At 36.6% G+C, this 25749-nt stretch overlaps 1 protein-coding gene across 3 annotated transcripts; it reads right to left on the reverse strand.

Moving 5' to 3' along the window:
- Positions 1 to 255: 255 nt before the first annotated feature.
- Positions 256 to 24961, reverse strand: Mdm2 (MDM2 proto-oncogene). 3 transcript variants are annotated; one of them, XM_026386605.2, is made up of 12 exons: positions 24661 to 24961; positions 24099 to 24170; positions 23871 to 23955; positions 20764 to 20838; positions 18357 to 18490; positions 15186 to 15235; positions 12655 to 12722; positions 12426 to 12522; positions 9113 to 9270; positions 5614 to 5769; positions 4816 to 4893; positions 256 to 2852 (listed from the first exon to the last, which is right to left on the reverse strand). In XM_026386605.2, the coding sequence occupies exons 3-12, from the start codon at positions 23949 to 23951 to the stop codon at positions 2280 to 2282; spliced, it is 1470 nt and encodes a 489-aa protein (XP_026242390.1). In that variant the 5' UTR covers positions 23952 to 23955; positions 24099 to 24170; positions 24661 to 24961; the 3' UTR covers positions 256 to 2279. The 3 variants fall into 3 exon arrangements, with proteins under 3 accessions (XP_026242390.1, XP_026242388.1, XP_026242389.1); XM_026386603.2 differs by having other exon boundaries at positions 24099 to 24267; XM_026386604.2 differs by lacking the exon at positions 24661 to 24961 and adding an exon at positions 24488 to 24508 and having other exon boundaries at positions 24099 to 24267.
- Between the last annotated feature and the right edge of the window lie 788 nt (positions 24962 to 25749).

Consider the following 25749-nt stretch of genomic DNA (forward strand, 5'->3'; position numbering starts at 1 on the left):
TATTTGTTGCTTTCCATTAGTCTACAATTTATTAACATATGCTTCCATACACCTTCTCTAGCAAGTGCTTCCAAATATTTATAAAGCCTTATTTATAAAAGCAAAAATTCCCTATCATAAGGGCTGCAGGTGTAATTCGGAGGCCCTGATATTCATCCCCACCACCACACACACACACACAATCCATATTAAATAATTGAAAGCAAGCAAAATGATAGAAAATATGGACACAAACTTTTAATTTATTCCCCCCAGTGCTGGGAATCAAACTTAACCTCACACCTCACACGTTAGGCAAGTGCTCTACCACTAAACACAGCCCCAGGCTGCATGAACCGGTATTTTTTAAACTGAGGACATTTTTTGTAAACACTAAAAACCAAATTAGCATCCAACCATAAGCTTTAACTATAAACTTTTCACAATACAATGCTATGATTAACTTGATAGACCCACACACTAATTAAAACACTTTAAACACTTATTAGAAATTGCAAAAACCTAAGCTAAATATTGCCAAGAGTTACCCCTCTGGGTGGAGGGCCCACACACTCTTGCCAGCTTCAAGATTCAGGTCCCAAGGCATTTAATAAATTTGTACTAAACACCTACATCAACACATCACCATTAAAAAGTTCCTGGCATTGTGGACTTTAGTTCCAAAAATAACCACAGAAAGCCTATGGTAGTCAGTGGTAGAGCACTTGACTCACATGCACAAGGTCCTGGGTTCAATCCCAGCAGAGAACATGTTTACATAGTCATACATGACCAGATAAGTAAAAAGGCAACTATAATTGTTAGAACATTCACTATTATTTATTAGAAACCACTTAAGCCAGACTGCCATATGCTGACCCAAGTGTGCAGCACTAAAGAAAACAGCAGTTTCTACCCCTACTAACCTGCAATGTTTGATCTGTCTCAGAGACTCCAAACTGCAGTATACTTTCAAAGTAGGATGGCATGGTGACTCCAAAAAGAACATTGAGATCTGTGCTTCTGATTACCCATACAGGCTATTATGAAAAAATTGCATGCACAATCCAATAATTACATTCTTGAAACCATTTAATAAATTGTTTATTTGTAAATCAATAAATAGTATACTAAACATAAAAATGTAGAGATATTAGTAATTAATCTAGTCTTATAAATTCCAAATTACTAAAGCTTTCTTGTGTTTTGGAACTGCCCTAAAGCTAAAGTAGACATCTGTTTGCTACTTATATATGTATACAGATGGGTAAGTCATGGAGGTACAAGTGATTTTGTTTTTGAAGTTTAAATGAATAATGTATTGTTAGTAGTTGGCTGTACAAAATTATCCATTGGTTCCATTCTAAATTTACAATCAGGTTTTTTAATGCCCTCCTTTGAGTATGTACAATTGTCACACATGGGGTAAAAATAAGTACTTAAGACTTTAAATTAAATTAAGGTGATTATTTTTGCTTAAGATTAATTATAATCAAGTTACTTAACATAGACTGAGGGACAACCTAGTCCAAAAGGTGTTTCAAAGTTTCTCAGAATCACTTTTCAGCTTATAGGAAACAATAACAATTTTCTCAGGACAATTGTACATCTTACTGACCTCATTACTACCTACCTCTTACTACATATAACAGAGGCTGTAGAATAAGTTTATTTTTATTTACATAGCACCAAATATAACTATTAACTTATTTTTTGGTGCCAGGGACTGAACCCAGGTACTTAACCACTGAGCTACATCCCCAGCCCTTTTTATTTTTAATTTCAAAACAGAATCTTGCTAAATTGGTGAAGCTGGCCTCGAACTTGCAATCCTTCTGCCTCAGCTTCAGTTACTAGGATTACAGGTGTGGATCACCACATCCAGCACAGAGTATCTAAAATTTAAATATTATGTTTCTTATACATATTTTTCTCCTTACATGAAAAGTACTAATTTCATTTAAATGTCTTATATTTTTTTAAAAAAAGAAAATTAGGTACTTCACTTAAGAGAGTTGAAATTATTTAAAATGAGGGGTGAGGGTAAAAAAATGAGCTATATATATCTAATGTAAATTGTATTAAAAACCCAAATATAAAATATAAACAGAAGGGAAACTTTCCTAGAAGGGAATACATACTAATTTTCCTCCTAAGGTTGGTAAATTACATTACAAAGAAATCTAAGCAGTTTGAGTTTCTTGCTCTTATAAACGTAATAAGTAAAAATAAAATCCATAGGGTCAAAATATTTAGGGTTATAACTAGAAATATATAATTCTACTTTTATGACAAGGCAGTTAGTTGAAATAAGTTAACACAATCATTTGAATTGGTTGTCTGCACACTGGACAAGGCTTATTCCTTTTCTTCAGCTTCTTTGCACATGTGAAGCATGACATAAGATGTCCTGTTTTACCATGAACAATGCAACCATTTTTAGGTCGACCTTGGCAAATCACACAAGGTTCAATGGCATTAAGGGGGAAACTAGATTCCATACTTTCTTCTTTGTCTTGTGTTTCTTCCTTCTCAAACTCTTTGACATCTTCTTGACTGCTATAAATAATGCTATTTGAAGTTGATGGCTGAGAATAGTCCTCACTTTCTTGTGACTGGGAGGCTTGTGTGATCTTATCATTTTCCTCAAAACATGATTCTTTGGAATCATTTGCTGTAATTTTTTTACCATCAGGCACATCCAAGCCCTCTTCTGCCTGTTTTGAGCTTTCTAATTTGGCTTTCTCAGAAATTTCCCCTTTATCTTTCCCTTTATCTTCAGGAAGCCAGTTCTCACGAAGGGTCCAACATCTATTGCAATGTGGTGGAAGGGGAGGATTCATTTCATTGCATGAAGTACATTTCCAATAGTCCTTCAATGAAAAAATACAAAGTTAATTTCTGTAACCCTTTAATTACTAATCATAACAATGCTGGTGGTGACTGATATAATTAAGGTAAAATGTAGCATAGTTCAATTTTCAGCATTTGTTTTACATAAAATAGTAAATATGTGCAAGATAAATATAGTTATTATCAAATATTGGAAATTCACTGAGAGATTTTAGGTACTTTTTCCCAACCATGTAATTGAGATGATGAATGTTCATGTTTTACTACAGACCCTGGGTTTGACCCCCAGCACCAGGAACAAACAAACAAACATGTTGTACACCTCAGAGAGACAACAATTTAAAAAAGAAAAAGAGTCAACACTGAGATGAGGATGTAGCTCAATGGGAGTACTTGCCTAACATGTACAAAGTACTGGGTTCAATACCCAGCACTGTGGGGTGGCAGGGAATGTCATATGTGTTCTCTCTTCATGTACTTAATAAGTACTTTTTTTAGCCTTATCATGCTGAAAAACCCCAAAATTAAAAATATGCTTATTATATTTTAGAGTACCTAAAATATATATTATATTAACTGTGTATCTATGAAGTTAGTTTTTTTTTTTTTTTTTTTTTTTTTTGGTACCAGGAGTGAACTCAGGGGCCCTTGACCACTAAGCCACATCCCCAACCCTTTTTAATTTAGAGACAGGGTCTCACTGAGTTGCTTAAGCACCTAGCTTTTGCTGAAGCTGGCTTTGAACTCGGGATCTTCCTGCCTCAGCCTCCTGGAACCACTGGAATTACAGGTGTGCACCACCACTCCCAGCTATGCCTAACTCATTTTACAAGGCCAGCAATACCTTTTTGAAGACAGTCACAGCGGTTCATTTAGTTAAGGATGTTTTCTTCTGTACTGAGGCCTGTATCCACTCCCTTAAAGGCTCAATCCTGGACACTGTTGTACCTAGTCTACCTAATCAATCTACATGAAATTTGCCTTTCCTAAAGAAAAGTCACCCAATCCATCAGTGACTAGGACTCTAAGATGTGCTCTAAAACCATGGTTCAACTGAGTGTTCCCTAACTCCATTCACAAAGGAAATGCTAAAAACCATTCTTGTCAGCAGCCACTGCCAGGTAAAGCCTACCATCCTTGGATACAACCCCAAATGTATACCCTGTACTTGTCTACCCTCTCCTGTATTCTCTTCTCTCTTAACTGCTCAGTGCTTCTCCCTTACCCTAACTTCTTGTGGCACGACTCACTTGGGATAAGCTCCCCTTCACCACACCTCTTACTGAATAATGAATAACTCCTTGTTCTCCTTGCCTTAACTGAAGCATGGTCTTGCCTAAGGACATTTTACATGTGAAATTTGCTTTAAGAAGTCCTTCCTATTGGACGTGAATAATATAACAAGTTAGATTGCCTGTCAAATGACCTAACACAGTAGCAACAAGAGTGGAGATTATTCATTCTCCTACATTGGTTCTGTTGTCAAAGGTGGCTACTGTTACCTCCTAAACTAAAACTAAAGGTCTTGCTGGATGCAATGGTACATGCCTATAACCCCAGTCACTGCAGAGGCTGGGGCAAAGAATTGCAAGTTTGAGGTCAGCCTTGGAAATTTTGCAAGACCCTGTCTCACCAAAAAAAAAAAAAAAAACAACGTTGGGAACATAACTCATGATAGAGTGCTCCTGGGTTCAATTTCCAGTACTGCAAAAACAAAAAGCAAAATAAAACTAAAGGTCTTGCAAAAGCAGGGTGGTGCTTCAAAGAGTTCAAAATATTAAAAAGTTCTAACTCCCCAGATAAAACTAAACAAATGTAGTACCGGAGTTCACCATAACAAATTAAACAAAAATACTTTAAACCATTAGACTTTAAGTTTTAACTTAAATCACCCCATTTCATGAAGTAGGTTAGATATATTCTTCTAATTTTGACCTTGGTATATATTTTTTTAATTCCTTAAAGAAGCAGATATATACTTACAGCTAAGGAAATTTCAGGATCTTCTTCAAATGAATCTGTATCACTTTCCCCTGCCTGATACACTGTAACTCGATACACCTAATAAAGTAAATTCATTAGCATCAAATCACCTTTTCTATTCAACCAGGAAAGTTTCTTAGTAAGTCCTAAACAGATAGTATACACTACTACTATATATAAAAATTCTGAGACTGAGGGTATAGCTCAACAGTAAAGCACATGCCTAGCACATGTAATGCCTTGGGTTGAATCCACAGAATGCATACATGCATGTGCGCGTGCGCACACACACACACACACACACACACACACAGGCAAGAAATTCTGAGACAAACAAAGGTCAAATGCAGCAAGTACAAATAAGAAAAACAGTTTCCTAAACTGGTTTTGACTCACTCACTCTCCTTAACTAGAAATAATTTCATAGCAATTAAATCCTCACCCACCATGGAAAAAGTCAATAGATAAATATAGGGGTAACCCTGGACTCTGTGATGTTTTATTTTTATAAAAAGTAAGTTAGAATTAAAAAGTAGGAAATTAATTCAATATTTTAAAATATAGACCATTACAAGAATGCTTATTACGGTCTATTGAGTTCTTGGCATTAGTAATTCAAAAATGAGACAATAAGGAAATACGTAAGCTCAAGTCCACAAACCAATATTCTAATTTGAACAAATCAAGAGACAAAGATTTTAAGGATAAGGATTTCAATCTAAATGTATTACATCTTTTAGTAAAGTCAATTAATATGCAAAATATTTAACAACTTTCTAATATAATTAAAGAAAATACCTCATCATCTTCATCAGAGAGTTCTTGTCCTTCTTCACTAAGGCTATAATCCTCGGAATCAAGAGATTCAACTTCAAATTCTACACTAAATTGGTCTGAAACTGAGTCCTGATCCAACCAATCACTGGAATGTTCACTCACACCATCTTCAATATCCTAAGGGGAGAAAACAAAATTAATATACGTATCTTGGCCTCTGTAACAACTTCCTGACTCATCCCTGTGCTTTATTTCCTCCTCAGATCCATCCTGTATATCCAACATAATCTAGACTAAGGTTCAAAGGTATGAGTATTATTTTCCCTGTTCAAAAGCCCATTACTAGGCTGAGGTTGTAGCTAAGTGGTACAGCACTTGCCTAGCATGTGTGAAGCACTGGGTCTGATTCTCAGCACCACATATAAATAAAATAAAGGTCTATCAACAACCTTAAAAAAAAAAATCAGAGAAAAAAGGCATTTAAAATCCCTTTGCAGTGAAGGTACATCTAGTATGATATTAACATTTCATTCTTCTCCAACTAGGCACTCCTCCTCCTTTACTAAATAAGGACACTCAGATCTAGACTGTTTCCTAAACTGGTCTTGACTTACTCACTCTCCTTAACTAGAAATAATTTCATAGTTTCTAAATCATACTCATCCTTCTTTGGCTAAATCTCTGTCAACTGAAAGAGCTCTGTCACTCTGAATTATCTTTACTACTTGTGTATTACTGATACACGTAAATTATACAAAACAACTGCATGTTTGTCATCTGAATTATAGCGATTTTGAGAGCTAGACCTGTCTTAATCATCTTTATATATTCAGATTGGTAGAATGCTAGACAGACATATTTACACAAATACAAACTTAGTATTGGTGTTTTTTAATGAACTTTGAAAATAATTTGTTTTGAAGAGCTTCCAGATTTAATTTTTTAAATTTATTTTTTAAAATTATGTATCTGTATTTAATTCCTCATTTAAGTTAATTTTTCTTCTTCTTTCTTTGGTACCAGAGAGTAAACCCATGTGAACTGAGCAGCATCCCAAGCCCTTTTTATTTTGAGATAGAGTCTAAGTTGCTTAGGGCTTTGCTAAGCTGCTGAGGCTGGCCTCAAATTTTTGATCCTCTGCCTTGGCCTCCAGAGTTGCTGGGACTACAAGTGTATACCACTTGCCAGGCTCATTCATGTTTTAATAAATTATGTAACCTAATAAGACCTTCAGGCCCTTAATATTTGCTGTCCATGGCTGAGGGTAGCAACACACTAAGCAGAGGGCTACAAATTTTAAAAGTATATTGGTCTAGGAAGCCAGGATATAGATATTCTTTTTTTTTTTTAAAGAGATGAGAGAGAGTGAGTTTTTTTTTTTTAATATTTATTTTAGTTCTCGGCGGACACAACATCTTTGTTTTGTATGTGGTGCTGAGGATCGAACCCGAGCCGCACGCATGCCAGCCGAGCGCACTACCACTTGAGCCACATCCCCAGCCCTAGATATTATTCGTGATTTGCCACCAAGTAGCCATTTAACCTTGATGCATCATTTAACTCCTAAAGGCTACAGCTACTCTAAAAGGAGTTTAAACTAAATGATCTTTAATAGCTCTGTCATTTCTTTTTGTTTTTCCCCTGAAGTACCAGGGACTGAACCTAGGGCCTCATGAATGCTGGGCAAGCACTTTACTATTGAGCTACATCCCCAGTCCTTTTTTATTTTAAGACAAGATCTTATTAAGTTGGCCTAGAACTTGGGATCCTCCTGCCCCAGCCTCCTATGAATAACTAGCATTACAGGACTGAGACCATTTTTTAAAACAAAACTAAACAGTGGATATTATTTTATAATCTCTAAGGTCAAAATATTTTTTAATGTCATGTTAGAAAAATAGTAGAAAAAGTAACATTCATCAGCTTGATGCATCTTAAAGAGATCTAAAGAGAATCAGGTTAGAGTATATTTATCTAATAAAGTGACCCCCTTCAATTAACTAGTCTTCAATTAACTAATCTTTAGTGAACAATTATTATAAGGGAGTAAATCACAAGAAAAAAATTAAATCTTAGAAAGCACATTCTGTGGCAACAGTCTGCACTGTGGGATATTACAAATCTATTTTAACAAATAAAGTTTTAACAAACATGGTTTGCCAATTTGTTTACCTGTTATCTAAGGCCACTTTTTGTTATGGTAAGAGTTTAGAAACTATGATAGAAACCAATGGCCCTTAAAAACTTGCTTCTCATACTGAGCAGGAGCTCATGCCACCTAGTGGCTGACATGAGTAACAGCTTTGTTAAATACTCTGGAGGACACAAACATACTCCTATAATCACTGTTTTGGAAGAAAAAAAGCTAATACAGAAGTAACAAGAACACATAAAATGTAAGAATAGGATTATTATCATAACTGGTTCAATCTCCTATATCTTCTAAAATAAGCCAGGCACAGTGGCTCATGTGTATATAATCCCAGCTACTTTGGAGGCTAAGGCAAGAGGATTGCACATCTGAGGTCAGTCTAGGCAATTTAACAAGCAAGACCCTGTCTCAAAATTTTAAAAATTCCATTTATCAAAATGCTTAACAAATGGAACATTGGAATTTTCTATCAGTCTCAGAAAGTACTGATACTCTTACCAACCAGGCACAGTGGCACACCACCAAGGGACTCGGGAAGCTAAGGCAGGAGGACTAAAAGTTCAAAGCCAGCCTCAGCAACCAAAAGGTCTTAATCAACTTAGTGAGACCCTGATCAAAATAAAAAAGATTGGGGATGTGGCTCAGTGGTTAAGTGCCCCTGGGTTCAATCCCCAGTACCAAAAAAAAAAAAAAAAAAAAAAAATACTGACACTCTAATCATCCATGCAAAACTGAACCCACACTTCATGGATCTGACAGACATTCCCTGATGTCTAGATCTATGTATATAGCAAATATTAAGCTCAGACTATGCTAACTTATTTGTTAATGGCTATAATGAAAGTTTAAGGCTTTGTTTTGTTTGCAGTGCTGGGGATTGAATATATGGCCTTGCACACGAGGCAAGCACTGTACCACTGAGAATAAAAAACATATTAACTCTAAATATTCAAGATAAATTTGCCTTAGAAACCCAAGAAACATAATTGAACTAAACTTATAGTCTTGTTTCCTTATTTTTTTAAAAAAAGTACAACTTTCAAATTCTTAGACTATACTCCAACATATACGAATTTACTATTAGGGTAGTAGTTCACAAAGACTCTCTAATATAGGGCAACATTAAAAACTATGAATATTTGTACTACTTCACCCTTACCAGAGTTATTCCACTATCTTTCACCCTCTCCCCAAACCTGGAGTTAGAGGTGGGAAATCTATGTAATAATTATATTTGAAAGTTAAATTTCCCCGTGTTCAGTAGCAACATCACACCATACATGTGCATTCTATCTGTATGCTTATTATGATTGTCAGGCCTATATTTAAAATACAAGAACTTTATTTTATTTGAAACAAGAGTATTACCGGATTTGATGGAGTCTCTATTGATTCACTGCTACTGCTTCTTTCACAACATATTTCCCTTATTACACACAGAGCCAGGCTTTCATCAAAGGAAAGGGAAATACTATCAGATTTGTGGCGCTTTCGTCGTTCACCAGATAATTCATCTGAATTATCTTCTGGATATGGAAAGAAAAAGAGGATGATTAAATTTATGTACTGTAGGATTGATTTAAAATTGAAATGTCTTTAGCATGTCTGTCATATAGTATTGATGAAATTAAACAGAAAAAAATGATAAATTACTATTAATGTTTCAATAGTCAACATTTTCACTAGATCTGTCCACCTAAAAAGTTATAGCAGGGCATTTTTTAAAAATATTTTTTAGTTACACATGGACATAATATCTTTATTTTGTTTATTTTTATATGGTGCTGAGGATTAAACCCAATACCTCACATGTGTAAGGCAAGCGCTCTGCCACTGAGCCACAGCCCCAGCCCAGGGCATATTTTTATAAGTTTTCCCATCTTCAAGAAATTTGCCTCCGCAAATCACAATAACTTTAATCCATCAAGAGCATTTACTAATAAAGCAATCTATGATTTTTCTGTCTAAACTTTAGGAAAATTTCTTTTCTTTCTTTTTCTTAAAAAACCAATAATGTCTAATTTGCATAAAAGGCATTTGGGAGTTTTTGTTGGTAGTGGCCTTTTGCAGTATTAGGGATTGAACGCAAGTGCTCTATTACTCAGCACAGAAGAGTTTTTTTGTTTGTTTTTGTAGTGCTGAGGATCCAGAAGGTATTCTTCATAGTTCAGTTTCATCAATACCCTGCTTTATTCTGTATTTAAGAGAGAGAGTCTCACTACATTGCTCAGGCTAGCACCAAATTCCCCAACTCAAGCAATTCTCCTGCCTCAATCTCCAGAGCAGCTGGGACTACAGACACAACAGCATGTCAGGTACCCTGTATTTTCAACACAAGTCAAAACCAGTGAAAACTTTCACTTTAAATAATAAATTTTCTCTAACTTAAAAATAAAAAGTCAGAGTGCTAGTCAAATCTGCCAGACATGAATGAGATATCAGATATAGAAATAGTATAGGTCACTGGTAGAGCACTTGCCTAGCACATGTTAGGGCTTGAGTTCCATACCCAGCCTAGCAAAAGAGAAAAAAAAAAATCTAAATAGATCAAAAAGCCAAACATATACAACAAAACTATTTAAAAACCTAAGAAAACATTTTGTTTCCCATCAAGCATGCTAATAGCACTCTGCACTGAGCTTCATCTCCAGCCCAAGAAAATATTCTTTTAATATAGGATGGGGAAGTATAACACTGCAAAGCACTCAAGAAAGTATCAATATCAAGAGCAGACCACAGGGCTGGAGTTGTGGCTTAGTGGTGAGCACTTGCTTTACACATGTAACATTGGGTTCAATCCTCAGTACCACATAAAAATAAGTAAACAAAAATAAAGATAGTGTGTCCATATATAACTGAAAAAATACACACACAAAAAAAAAAAAAAAAAAAGGAAAAAAAAGGAGACCAGAGGAGCTGAGGTGTAGCTCAATGGAAAAATATCCAAGGAGAGTGCACAAGTCCCTGGTCCCTGGGTTCAGTATCCCCAGCACCAAAAAAAAGGAAAAAAAAAAAGAAAAAAGACAAAGCAGAGTGGCGGCATACACCTATAATCGCAGCAACTCAGGAGGCTGAGGCAAGAGGATTGCAAGTTCAAAGCCAGCCTTAGCAACTTAGCAAGACCCTAAGTAACCTAGTGAGACCCTGTCTCAAACTAAAAAATAAAAAGGTCTGGGGATGTGGCTCAGTGGTTAAGCACCTCTAGGTACAATCCCCAGTACAAAAAAAAACTAAACCATATTAACGTTGCCATGGCAAAATAAAATACCATCAATATAAGCTAGAGGGCAACTAGAAGAAAATAACTACAACATACACAATAGAAAATGGTTAATACAGCCACATGCCACATTATACAAAGTCCTCCTTCCAAAGACTTGATTTTTTCAAAAAAAATTCAGAAATAGGAAAAATAAAGTCATAGAGATGCAAATGACTAAGAAACTTTGAAAAATCTCCTACCTCCTATTGAGCAAGAAAATGTAAATTGAAATAAGACACCATTTTTTGCCCATGAGAAGAACACAAATTAAAAATGTTAAGATTTGAGAGGAAAGATTTTTATACACTGTTCATAGGAATATAAAATGGTACAACAATCTGCAATTTATCTTACAGAAATGCCTACATAATTATTTAAGTTTATATATGAAACTATGTTCAATGCAATCTTACATCATATAGGATTAACTAAAATGTAATCTATGTGCCTGGCCGAATGTGGTGGCGCACACCTGTAATTCCCGTGGCTTGGGAAGCTAAGGCAGGAGGATTTCAAATTCAAAGCCAGCCTCAGCAACAATGAGGTACTAAGCAACTCAGTGAGACCTTGTCTTTATATAAAATACAAAAAGGGCAAGGGATGTAGCTCAGTGGTCGAGTGCCCCTGACTGAGTTCAATTCCTGATACCTTAAAAAATTAAAAAAAAAAAATACACAGACACACACACCATTTTATATATATTGCCCAGGCTGGCCTTAAACTTTCAAATCTCCAGCTTTAGCATCCCAAGTAGCTGGAATTATAGGCATGCAACAACACTAAGTCCAGTTAGTTATGAATTTTGATCAGGCAACAGCCCCTTCCTCCAATGGTATATTTTTTACTTATTAAAAATAATTATTAAAAAAATTTAACTGCTGCCAGGTGTGGTGGTGATGGTATATACCTGTAACTCAGCTACCTGGGAAGCTGAGGCAGGAGGACCAGAAATTTGAGGGCAATCCGGACAACTCAGCAAGGCCCTGTCTCAAAATAAAATTTGAAAAAGGACGGGAGATACAGCTCAGTGATAGAACACTTGCCTTCTATGTGCAAGATTCAATCTACTGTGTACATGTCTGTCTGTCTGTCTGTCTGTCTGTCTCTCTCTCTCTCTCTCACACACACACACACACACACACACACAATTAACCACAATGGTAACTAAGAATTTTGGCTACAATAAAGTTTATCTTTGTCCCCATTATAGAGTAAACTGTGCCCATTGTCAACCAGAAAAAAAAAATGTTACTAAATGCTACTAAAACTGCTATCCTATAGACCAAATAAAGTAATAGAAAAAATTCATTCAACTAAACCAAAAGCAGCAAAATAATTTCACTAATCCTAAAAGTACTAATTTCATTAGAGAAAACACCACACAGCTGTTTACTATACCAAATAAATATTCATGAATACCTGTCTCACTAATTGCTCTCCTTCTAGATGAGGTAGATGGTCTAGAAACCAAACAGGAAGAGGAAGGCTTCTCTTCTTGTAGTTCTTGCACAAGATCCTAAGCATTCAAGAAAAAATAAAATATGTCAATTTAAACTTATAATGCCAGGAAGCTAAAAATTCTGTTTTGTATAAGTATCTGTGCAGTTTTCAAGAAACATTTTACTAAAATGAATTTATTTAAAATTACCTTCTGATCACTCCCACCTTCAAGGTGACACCTGTTCTCTCTCACTAATGTGCTGGAATCTGATGGTTCTAAGACAAAATAAAAACGGAAATCACAAACTAGGAAAGAAAGAGCTATCCAACATAAAGCCCATATACAATTTAACCTTTCAATAAACATTAAACAAATGCTTTCCAAGTGCCATCCACATGCTATGTAGTTATATGAGAACTCAATTTTAATATAAGATACCTGAAAGAGTAATTATAAACACATTAAAAGAAGATACAACAGCAAAGAAGATAAAGTCATGATTATTTGATAGGGGTGGGGGAGGGGTGTCTGAGGAGCAAACAATCAGGAAGGATTTCATAATAGAGTAGGTGAAATAGGACTGGCTGGGAAGGACATTCCAGATTGAGGAATAATGTGAAAAATCATTCAGATGCAAACTAACTGTTGCTATTTTAGGAAATTAAGGACAGTTTTACTAGAAATCAAACAATCAGAAATGTAAAGGGTCCTAATGTCAGACCAACAGCACAAGGATGTCAACAAGCAGTGCATCATTGCATTCCTCCCAGTAGACACTTCAGAATCTTACCTTAAGACAGTATCGCAGCCACTCATCACTAAGGGGACTTAGTTCAAGAAATAAAACTGATTTCCTAGCTCACAGATCCATTATCTCCAGAGAACAATCAAACCCCTCAATTACAGTGATAAACTGCTCTGACAAAACAGTAAAAAAAGAGAATAGAGGCAGGGAAACCACTGTTAAACAGCAGCCTAATAATTACTTTTATTCTTGGATCAGATGGTGATGTTCTTTTCTGGATTTTAAATCCTGACTATGGTATAGTAAGTATTCAATTCTTCACAAACTAACACCATATTAATAAAATACTATCCTGTATGATGCAGAATGCAAACCTTAATGAGATAGGAAAGAGTAAAGTGCAATACAACAAAATAACCAGAGCAACAGAAAACAAAAGAAACTGAATATAGAGTAGTGGGATCACAGGGGAATGGTCAATTCATTCTGAAAACCTAGCTACTTAGAGCTTTTCTTAATTGTAATTCAAGGATGGACATTTGGAAAGCTATAGCATATTGGAGCCAACTTCTAACAACACTCAAAAAAAGCACAGTACATTTCTTCCCAACTCAACGTTTGTAATCTGAAAACGAGAGTGTTTACACCATGGAATCAGCAACCACTTCAAATCAAGAGATTCTCCCATGGAAAATGGGTTAAATATTTATCAGCATACTCCTGTATATTTATTTACATATGCATCTTTCTGAAACAAAACCCCAGGGCCTTCATCAGATTCTCAAAGGAAGATGCAACCCAAATATGACCAGTTAAAAACTTCAATTAAGGAATTAAAATGCCATTTACCTACCAAAAAAAAAGGGGGAGGAAACAAAGCTTTTGTCTATTATAAAAAGGAAAATACAAAAAAGAAGACTTATCCTTTCAAAGAGTTCAAAATAAGTAACTATATTACTTTCCAAAGCATCTTTTTTTTTAAAATATTTATTTATTTTTTAGTTATTGGCGGACACAACATCTTTGTTTGTATGTGGTGCTGGAGGATCGAACCCGGGCCGCACGCATGCCAGGCGAGCGCGCTACCGCTTGAGCCACATCCCCAGCCCTCCAAAGCATCTTAACACGATTCTCAAGGTTTGACACACCTCTTCACTGAGCAGAACTTTTGAAATTATCTACCTCTCAAAATAAATCCTGATATCCCAAGACTTAAACAAGAGAATCAGGTCTAGGAGTATAGCTCAGTGCTAGTGTTTGCCTACATACATGAGGACCATGGGTTTGATCTCTGCCATAACAAAAAAAAAAAGCCAGATGCAGTGATGCACACATGTAATCCCAGATAATTGGGAGGCTGAAGCAGGAAGACAGTGACTTTGGGGGTATCCTGGGTACCTCAGGAAGACCCCATTTCAAAAGTTAAATGAATATATAATGAGAATCACAATTATAAAATATAAGCACAGAGAAGTATCTTCAAATTTTTTTTTTTTTTTTTGCCATGCTAGGGATCAAACGCAGTGCCTCACATATGTTAGGCAAGTGTTCCCCCATTGAGCCATACTCTCAGCTCTTTTTTTTTTTTTTTAAGAGAGAGTGGGAGAGAGAGAGAATTTTTTTTTAAGAGAGAGTAAGAGAGGAGAGAGAGAGATAGAGAGAGAGAATTTTTTTTTTAATATTTATTTTTTAGTTCTCAGCGGACACAACATCTTTGTTGGTTTGTGGTGCTGAGGATCGAACCCGGGCCGCACACACGCATGCCAGGCGAGCGCGCTACCACTTGAGCCACATCCCCAGCCCAAGAGAGAGAATTTTTTAATATTTATTTTTTAGTTCTCAGCGGACACAACATCTTTGTATGTGGTGCTGAGGATCCAACCCGGGCCGCACACACGCATGCCAGGCAAGTGCCCTACCGCTTGAGCCACATCCCCATACTCTCAGCTCTTAAAACAAAATATTATATTTATGATGTTCAAAATTAACTTACCCTGCTGATTGACTACCACCAAATTTTTGTAGATCATTGTATATATTTTCCTTGTAAGAAGAAAAAAAATCAAGAGATATACATTTTAAAATTTAAGTACAGATTTTGTATAAACTACTACACATACTCAAAATGGCACTTTTCAAATTATATTACAGGCAGGCTTTTAGATTTTAAAAAACAACTAAATAATTAGTAATAGTGATGACAGCTATTTTCAACAATCACAAAGGTTTCTCTAGCTTAAAGATTCACATCTCCATTTCCTGACATGAGTTTTGTTTAGACTTTATCACCCCAGCAACTTATGCAAGCAGAAGGTAGGTTAGCATATTTTTTTTAAATTTTATTTTAGTTGTAGATGGACACAATACCTTTATTTTATGTGGTGCTGAGGATCAAACCCAGTGCCGTACCATATGCAAGGCGAGCACTCTACCACTGGGCTAAAACCCCAGCCCAGCATACTTATTTTCAAATTTCTAGCACTCTGCTTAGAAAGTAATAGGTTGTATAAAACCCATTTATAAGCTGGGCATACTGGCACACACCTATCATTCAGTTACTTAGGAGGCTGAAGCAGGACGATTACAAGTTTGAGGTCAGCTTGGGCAACATAGCAAGGCCGTAACTCAAAAAAATAAAAAGAGCTACAGATGTAGCTCAATGGTATAACACCCCTGGGTTAAATTCCCAGTACCATAATTTTTTTTAAAAAAAAATTTTAATTATATAGGAATTGGATTATAATCCTGACTGTATGTTACTCAGGACTGAACCCAGGATCTCATACCTGCTAAGCAAGTGTTCCACCGCTGAGCTATCCCCAACCCTATAATCCCAACTCTTACCAAACTTAGACAATTAATGGATTTTCTTTCTTGATTTAAAATTTATTTAAAAATAGAGCCTCCTCTTCACTCAAATACAGACTGAGAACATACTATGAACTAGTCACTGCGGAAAACTAAGAATGAGAAATCTCTGCCCTCATGGAGATTATACCCAAGAGAAAGACAACTCTTATTCTAGTATTCATTGATGTCATGATTCAGTCTTCTCTTTCGTTTTTAATCTAATGATCAGACTGTGTTATTTGTTGCAAAATACCACTGAGCTACATCTCCAGTTCCTGAAACAGCAATTTAAACCAACAACAACCAAAAAAAGTCAATATTCTTATTCATATTCAAGTATTTTTTTTCAAGTCAGTAATTTCCCCATTTTCTGACCTTTCAACCTATCAGAATTTAAATCAAGCATAACCTTAAGATTATACTTTCAATATCAGATACATCCTCAAACATTATCTGAAGATTTAATACTGAAAATGGTACAAAATCATCAAGTTATTTCTTAAACATACAAAGTTTCATATCCCAAGGCCAAGGACAAAATAACCATGAATGGATATTAAACAGAGTTTACCAATGGAAAGATGGTTCTATAATATTAAAGAGATTAAGGGGTAGGGTTGTGGCTCGCACATGTGAGGCACTAGGTTCGATCCTCAGCACCACAGGAAAATAAACAAACAAAAAAAAGATATTGTGTCCATGTTTAACTAAAAAAAAAAAAAACCAAAGATGAAAGCTGGGGATATAACCCAGTGGTAGAGCACATTCTTAGCATGCACAAGGCCTTGGGTTCAATCCCCTACTCTTTTTGAGCTATGTCTTTTTCTAGTGTTCAATAATGAATATATACATTATGCTTACAATGAAATTGTTTTAATGACACAAATATTCTATTCAGTTTCCATCTTTGTAGCTACTTTTTTCTTGTGATGCTAGAGATCAAACCTAGAATCTTATGCAAGGGAGGTAAGTTCTCTACAATTGAATATACCCCCAATCATTATGATGTTAATGAGCATTAAATACTAGTAGAATCTAGTGAATTGTTGCAAATGAAAAGCATCTATCCCACTTACTAAGACATAAATGCTAAGGCTCAACACAGACCAACTAGGCTAAACCAACTGCGACAAATTTGAAAGGTAAGAATGACTAAAAAAGTAGTTTTCAGTTCCCAGAATAATTCTGGAAATGTTAATTGCCATAATGGTAGTATGTGACAAAAAACAAACACAAAATAAAACTGATTTCCAAAGTAACTGAGATTCAAATTTAAGCTTTATTAACATGATGGCATAAAGACTACCTTTGGCCTGGCATGATGGCACACACCTGTAACCCCAGCAATTTGGGATGCTAAGGCAAAAGGATCACAAGTTTGAGACCAGCCTGGGAAACTTAAGATTGTAATTCAAAATAAAATTTAAAAAATTTTAAAGAGCTGAGAAAAAATTTAAATGGCAGCTCAGTCTCCAGTAATACTGAAAGAATAAATAAGCAGATTATAAAGACTGGCTTTGGAAGTGATCAGAATAATAATTTAAAATATATAATCGTAGCTAACAATCTGAATGCTTTCCATGTGTCAAACAGTATTTTTTTTTTTGATAACATGTCTCTTCATGAGTTATTTATAACCTCTACACAAGGTATTTACTTATCCCTATTTTAAAAATGAAAAAACTAAGGCTTAGAGAAGTTAGATCAATTTACCTATTCACACTGCTAGTAAATGACCAGGCTAGGTCTCAAATACAGATTTATAAGAGTCCAGAGTTCATGTTCCCCAACAATATGCTGTAGAACTAAGAAACCAATTTCAGGGCTGGTGCTGTAGCTCAGTGATAGAGTACTTGCCTAGACATGAAAAGCCCTCGTTTGATACCCAGCATGACACCAAAATAATTAAAAATTAAAAAAAGAAAAAGGAAAAACTCAATTCTAGCATCTTTTTTTTTCTTATTTGTTTGTTTATTTATTTATTTATTGGTACCTGGTATTGAACTTAGGGGCACTGGACCACTGAGCCACATCCCCAGCCTTGTTTTTTGTTTTTTTTTTTTAATTTAGAGATAGGGTCTCACTGAGTTGCTTACTGCCTTTCCATTGCTGAGGATGGCTTTGAATTCGCTTTCCTCTTATCTCAGCCTCGGGCACCGCTGGGATTACAAGCATACACCACCGCACCCAGCTTAGTATCTTTTTATATAAAAAAGCATTGATTATTTATTACTGACAATAGGAAGTAAGAGTGGAGGTCAGCTGAAATGTTTGCCCAGCTGGCTTTTTATAATTTCTAGAGAGAAGAATTTACCTGTGCTCTTTCACAGAGAAGCTTGGCACTCCAAACAAATCTCCTAGAAGATCATTTGAACAATATACAATATGTTGTTGCTTCTCATCATATAATCGTTTAGTCATAATATACTGGCCAAGATAAAATATTACCTGAAATAGAAATACGATATCTGAGCATTAAAGAAAACTAAAAGTTGGTTTAAAATATATTCAACTAATATCCCATTTATTCAAACAGGATTAAACTACTAGCAACCACATCCATAACCATGTAGAATAACCACTATCTTGAACTTAAATGTGTTTTTTTTTCCTTGCAAATCTTAACTCTGCTCAGCTATCGAGGTTCTAACACTTAAGAATAGAAAAAACAGCAAAAGTTGTAGAAACCAATTACCTCCCACCCCCCCAAATCAACTGAAATATGGCAGTGACCTAGTGCCATTTAGTAAATAGTCACAAACAACATACACCTCAATAGCCTCTGAGGTCATCACAGAAAAGAAAGACAGGAAAATGACCAATGACATCAACTCAACAGTTTGGGAGAATTCAATTAAATAAATCCAGATATATTAATATACACTATAATAAATAATAAAAATGACCCTGAACCATTATTATATTATATTCTATGTGCTCTATTAAGACAAAATAGGCAACATACTTTTCAATTATCCCAACAACCACCTAAATATGTACAGCGTTTTACAGTTTACAATGTACTTTAAACAAGTATAGTCTCATCCTTCTGGTATTTCACAGAATGATTATTACTGTATTAGAAATGAAGAAGGGTCTGGAGCACAGCTCAGTAATACAGTATATGGCTAGCACGCCCAAGGCCCTGGGGTTCAATCCCAGCATCAAAAAAAAAAAAAGGAACAAAGTGAGGAAACTGATCCCTCTTCTGACTTGAAGCCTTGTGCACTTTCTACTACCCCATCTGGCTTCCACCACTTCCCAATATGATCCTAGACAAAGATCCTTTACCTGAAAACTGCATCAGACAACATAAAATCAGCCCTCTATATGTGTATGTTTTGCAACCATAGATCCAACTAACCATAGGTTAAAATTATTCTAAAATAAAAATTATCAAACCTAAGTAGACATTTCTTATTCCCTTAACAATACCACATGGGCTGGGGATGTGGCTCAAGCGGTAGCGCGCTCGCCTGGCATGCGTGCGGCCCGGGTTCGATCCTCAGCACCACATACCAACAAAGATGTTGTGTCTGCCGAGAACTAAAAAATAAATAAAAAATTCTCTCTCTCTCTCTCCTCTCTCACTCTCTTTAAAAAAAAAAAACACAATACCACATAATACCAAGATATGAGGTATTATAGGTCATCTAGAGATGTTTTATGTATATGGGGGATTTGCATAACTTATATGCAAAAAACACACTATTCTGTATAAGAGACTTGAACATGGGTGATGGGGGCGGGTTACCTAGAATCAACTCCCTGTAGATGGCAGAGAAGGATTATACTATGTTACTGTTAAACAGTTTTGCACATGTATTCTATGTCTTAATGAGGATCTAGAGTCCTAGCAAATATCCCTTGAGGTAATTTATAAGTGTGGCTGGAAAGAAATTATTAAACACTATGTTTAATAATTTCAAAAAGCTTAGGACCTCCAGAAGCAGGAGTGGGGGCCAGGCGTGGTAGTGCATGGAATCTCTTCCTGCCCTACTATCTATCCTGTCATAAGAAAAGAATCTTTAGTGTTTTGAGTAATTCATGTCCCACAAACTAAAAGGAAAAGATGGGGAATGGAAACATTTCATTCACAGTGAAATTTTGCCCAAAATGGCCCAATCTCTCACTGAAAACCTTACTTCTATAAACTTCAAGAGAATACATTGAAATGCTGTAGCCATTAAAGAGGACATATATTCATGAATCAGCTCACCTCCAGCCCAGAATTTCAGTACAGTATATTGTACTTGTGTATCTCTGGTGCATAAGTTCTTAACCTGGGATCCAGGGATGCCCAAGAAGTCCTTGGATAAAATTCAGGGTATATATATATATATATATATATATTTTTTTTTTTTTACATTATATATGTATTTCTATCTTTACTTTCACTAAATTCAAACTGAAATTTAGTTTTTAATTATGAATACAGGCAACAAATCACAACACTATTAGCAGTACCTGTGATTTTTGTCACCAATAAAAACCACAGTATCAAGCTATGCTTATGGCAAACACATCAAAATATCACTTCTTTTCCTCATTATACTCTAATCATATTTATTAGGTCTGATGCTATATGTCAGTATTTAATGTGTTAATTACACAGTATGTCAAAGGACCATAAAACAATGATGGCCAATTTCTCCCAAGGGCTTGAAAACTGTAAAGAAGGCCATATATTAAAACATTCCTTATATCTTAAATCAGCTTACCTCTTTCATAGTGTAAGTATCTTTTTGTGCACCAACAGACTTTAACAACTTCAAAAGCAATGGCTTTGGTCTAACCTACAAAGAAAAAGAAAACTATAAGCCTTGCAGCAAACACATGCAGAATAAAGTTGTCAGTAAAGGTGGTAGCAAATAACAACAATAAGGTAACAAACACTATGTTTAATGATTTCACAAAGTTTAGGACCTCAAAAAGTGGGGGTGGGGGCCAGACATGGTGGTACATGCCTATAATCCGAGCAACTCAGGAGGCTAAGGCAGGAAGATCATGAGTTCAAAGCCAGCCTCAGCAATTTAGCAAGGCTCTAAGTAACTTAGCAAGTTCCTCTCTAAATAATATATAAAAAGGGCTGGAGATGTGGCTCAGTGTTTAAACACCCCTGGGTTCAATCCCTGGTACCAACAATAACAACAACAACAAAAAAAAAAAAAAAAAGAAAGAAAAAAGCAGTGGGGCTGTGATGTGTTTGAGTGGTAGAGCATTAGAGCATTTGCCTAGCATGTGTGAGGCCCAGATTTCCAGCCCTGATTTAAAAAAAAAAGGTAGCAAATAACAATAAAGGTAGCAAACACTATAAGGTTTTACTAAATAAAATAGACTATATAAATTGAGTAACACATACCATGGTTAAGGGGATTAGAAAAAAATGTTAGAGAGACTAATTATTATGCTAATTATCATGGAATCATCAAATTTTTAAGTTGTGAATCCAATCCCAAGTGCATGCTATCTTTTCTTCTCTAGCTATTTCTAGCATTTGCTGCTTGCCTTACAATCATAAATAGTAGAGATCCAATGAGCTTACTGTAAGCAAATTTACACAATCTAAGAGAAAAAACTCCATCTTTGAGGTGATTCCTAAAGATGTGTGTTCAACAACTGTTTGTCAAATAGATACTTGAAATGTAAACCACTGAGGAAGAAAATGCTAAGTTGTGGTTGAGGGACAAGAGTTACATTCTCAGATCTGCTCTTAATTATCCTTGTCAGCTTGGGTTAGTTATTTTAAATTCTCCAGTATTAAGGAACCTAATCCATAGAAGATTTATTTATTGTAGTACTAGAAATTTAACCCAGGAATTTTGCTCTATCACTGAGCTATACTCCCAGCCCTTTATTTTTATTTTGTGACAGGGGCTAGATAAGTTGCTGAGCCTGGCCTGAATTATGATCCTCCTGCCTTGGCCTCCCAAGTGGTTGGGATTACAAGCAAGTGTCACCACACTCAGACCAATAAACTTTTATTTATAAAAACAGGCAGCAGCACAAATTTAGTCCAAAGGCTATAGTTTGCCTGACTCTAGAGTTTTTTCAAGTATTATTAATAATTGACATGGGGGAGAATATGCTTATGTTCTTTCTCCTTTCCTATTGCTATATCCAACTCTGCAAAACTCAATCTTTACAATTTGCCACCACCATACAAACCGGTGTCTCTGCACCTCTCTTCAATATGGCCTGTCCTGATTCTGAAATCTGACAGCATGCTCAATTAAGATATAATGCTAAAAACCAGATTTAAGAAAACTGCCTATTTCCAGCTAATCAGTAAAACAAATTACTTAATAATTGAAAAACTTAAAAGTACCCAGGGCCTCAAGCATACAAGGCAAGCACTCAACCTTCTGAGCTATATCCCCTACCCCATAATCTTGTATTTAAGAATAAAAGATAAATCCCAGGTGGTGATCTAGATGTAAAAATTAAAATTACAGGTGATACATTCATAATCTTAGGACAAGAATGATATAAAAATTCAAAAGCCAACAATAATTAACAAATAAAACTTCAAAAAACGTTCTCAATGGGAAAAAGATAACATCAAATTAAATGGACTATTTTTAAACAACAAAAATTCAATACTCTAGAAATGCTGAAAACTACTCAAATTAAAAAAAAAAAAAAAAAAATGGACAGACCAGACCAGTCAAATCCCAGAATAAGCAAGTGATTCAACAAATGAAAAGATGCCCCACCTCCTTAGAGACTTGGGACATATAAATCTAAACAACAGCTTCATACTTTTTACACACACAAAAAAAGGCAATAGTAATTAGACTAGGTCACAATTTATTTTACAAACAACAATTTTTAAATGTTTAAGGACCTGGAAATGCTAATTATCTTGATTTGATCATTACATGTATATGTATCAAATTATTACACTATATCCCACAAACACTGTACAACTGCATGTAAGTTTAAAAAAAAAAAAAACTGGTAAAATTTAGTGTACGCAGGTGTAAAAACTGTCACAATCTTTTGGTGAACAAGTTACCAGTCAGCCATCAAATATATGTATAATTCAAGACTCAGAGTTCTATTTCTATCTTACAAAGAAGAATCACATAATAGTCGCACACACAGAGCAGTACTATTTGTAATACTCAAAATTGAAAGGCAATTTTAAAGTCTATCAGTAATGCTAGAAATGTAGCTCAGTGGTAGAGCACTTGCATAGCATGCATAAGGTCCTGGCTTTAATCACCAATACCCCCACCCCCTCAAAAAAAAAACTCTATTGGTAAAAGTACTGGTATACCATCAACTATAGAATAATATGTAGCCACTAAAAAGAATTCTATAGATTTTACAAGTTATAGAACAACTCTGGTTTAATCCTGTTTCAGTAGAACAAACAGTAACAGCTTCAAATTCACACATTAATATATGCACATAAAAAAATTTTAAAGGAGACATGGAGAAAAGACTGCAATTTTCAAATATTACTTTATATATTTCTCTAATGCTTAAAACCTTTACAAATAGTATGAATTATTTTTGTGACTTTCAGAAATCATAAAGTTAAATACAACAGGTCAAACTAAAAAAACAGTAGGTCACATAAACACAATGTCAATACCCATGCTTAAGAATGGAAGTCACTCCATTTTGTGAAAGTCTAAGAAAATTCTGATTCTTTTGGTTCACTTTTACTCCAGACAATTATCCAGGAGAAAGAATTTAAGTTACATACCTAAAATTTTACCTTAAAAGCCTGGCTATAACTTGGGTTTATATCATTTACTTGATCATCTCAAAAAGTAAGTTATTTTTAAAAGTTAACACTTTAGACAAAAATACCAACCAGGGTCTCTTGTTCCGAAGCTGGAATCTGTGAGGTGCTTACAGCACCATCAGTAGACACAGACATGTTGGTATTGCACATTGGCCTACAAGTAGGGGAAAAAAAAATACACACACGATAAAAACTTGAAATAAAACATGTGAAAAAAAACCCGAAATCATATATAAAGGAGACAACATCTTTAAACAATACCTTATGAACCAAAATTATTAGCAAGTCGATCCTTACCTGGATCAGTACATAAAATGTGCCGCACGTCTGTGAACACGGGTGTCTATCTTCAATCGCCAGTGAATACAACTGAGAAAAGGAATGGTTTAAATAGCCTCAGCCGTAGGACAAGTCAGGACTTAGCTCCTCCAACGACAGTCTCGGAACGTGTCCGAACTTGACCAGCCTAAGAGGAAAAGCTGAGTCAACCAGCCCAGTCTCGCCCAGATTAGGAGCTGGGTCCACACAGGCAACCCAAGAGGCACCTGTCACCCTCCCGACCCCCAGCCGGGAGCAGTCGGGGGCCCGGAAGCCCCCAGTGGCTGCGGCCTCTACCCAGGGCTCCAGAGCAGACCCCCACCCCCAACCCCACCCCCACCCCAGTGCGCGCCCGAAACCCCGCCCACTTCGCCGGCGGCGACAAACAGGCTTCTTTCCAACAAAAACTCCAGGAAGCCACGTGCCCCCCACCACGAATAGCACAAAGGGTGCGCGCGGGAAGGGGTTGGACTCCAAAGCCAGCTAACCGACCCGTTCACCGCCCACTACTAGAACTGAACCCTCCTTTCCAGGCCTATACCTGCTCAACACTGGGGCTTTTGCTTGGAGGTGGGGGGTGCGCGGAGGGTCCTCCAAGGCGCCCCAGTTTCCTTCACCCGGAGCGCTTGGGCCTCGGCGACGATCCCACTCGCGGCCCAGACCAGTGGGCGCTTGAACGCACTAAGTCCCGCGAGAAATATAGTTCCTGGCGGCGGAAGCGACAGGAACTCGGCTAGAGGGGATAGGGCTGCCCCTCGAGTTAAATTTTTGGCTCCATTTTCTCCTCGGTACACAGGGCCGCAGAGGCCGGCGCAGACGCCAAGGGCCGCAGAAGCTAAGCTCCGCGGTGAGCGCCCCCTACCGCCCGCGGGGAGTGCGCCGGAAGCGGCGGCCCATCCGGGCTTTTGCGCGCGCGCGCGCGCGTCCGGCTCCACCGCCTCGACCAATTGGGGACGGGGTTGGCGGCGCGGCCTTGTGGCGGGTCTACAGGTGGGGATCCGGCTAGTTGGCGCAGCGCCCGCTCCCCTCCCGGTTTGGCGCGGGACGCTGGGAAGACTCTTTTAGTTGTGCTGTTTTTTTATTTCATGTGTTATTCCTCCCGACTGCAATGGAAACTAGGCAAATGCGTATCTAAGTGTCGCTGCCACCAAAAAGAAACCAAGATTAACAGATGCCACGCCGGCAGCCGCTGGAGGTGTATACAAATTTCAAGACTTAAAAAAAAAAAAAAAGATGCAAATCAGCTTATGACATAGACTTATACACCAGTGAATACCAGTGTTCTTAGTGGGGGGATGGGGGGTGATTACATAGCACGCTGAGCTATGGAAAGGAATAGGGGCTTGGGGCCTTTACGGGTGGCAGTGACTGCAAGTTATGGAAGGAAGGGTGAGAGAAGGAAACGCTTAGTGAAAAGGGCTTGCTGTACAGATGGCCTCAGGTAATAAAATTAAGTAGATCAGCCCTAGCAACTGGTACTTTACAAGCATATTATAAATTTCCTTTATAAATCTAAATTTCTTTTACAAAAGGACATTTCAGAGCCATACCTGCAGTTTCTCAAATAATGATAGAACAGTATATTATGCATTCAGTTCTGACTCACCTGTTTTCCTTCATAGGTGTGGCA

Source organism: Urocitellus parryii, chromosome 5 (genome assembly GCF_045843805.1).
Source record: "Urocitellus parryii isolate mUroPar1 chromosome 5, mUroPar1.hap1, whole genome shotgun sequence".
In the NCBI taxonomy this organism is placed as follows: domain Eukaryota; kingdom Metazoa; phylum Chordata; class Mammalia; order Rodentia; family Sciuridae; genus Urocitellus; species Urocitellus parryii.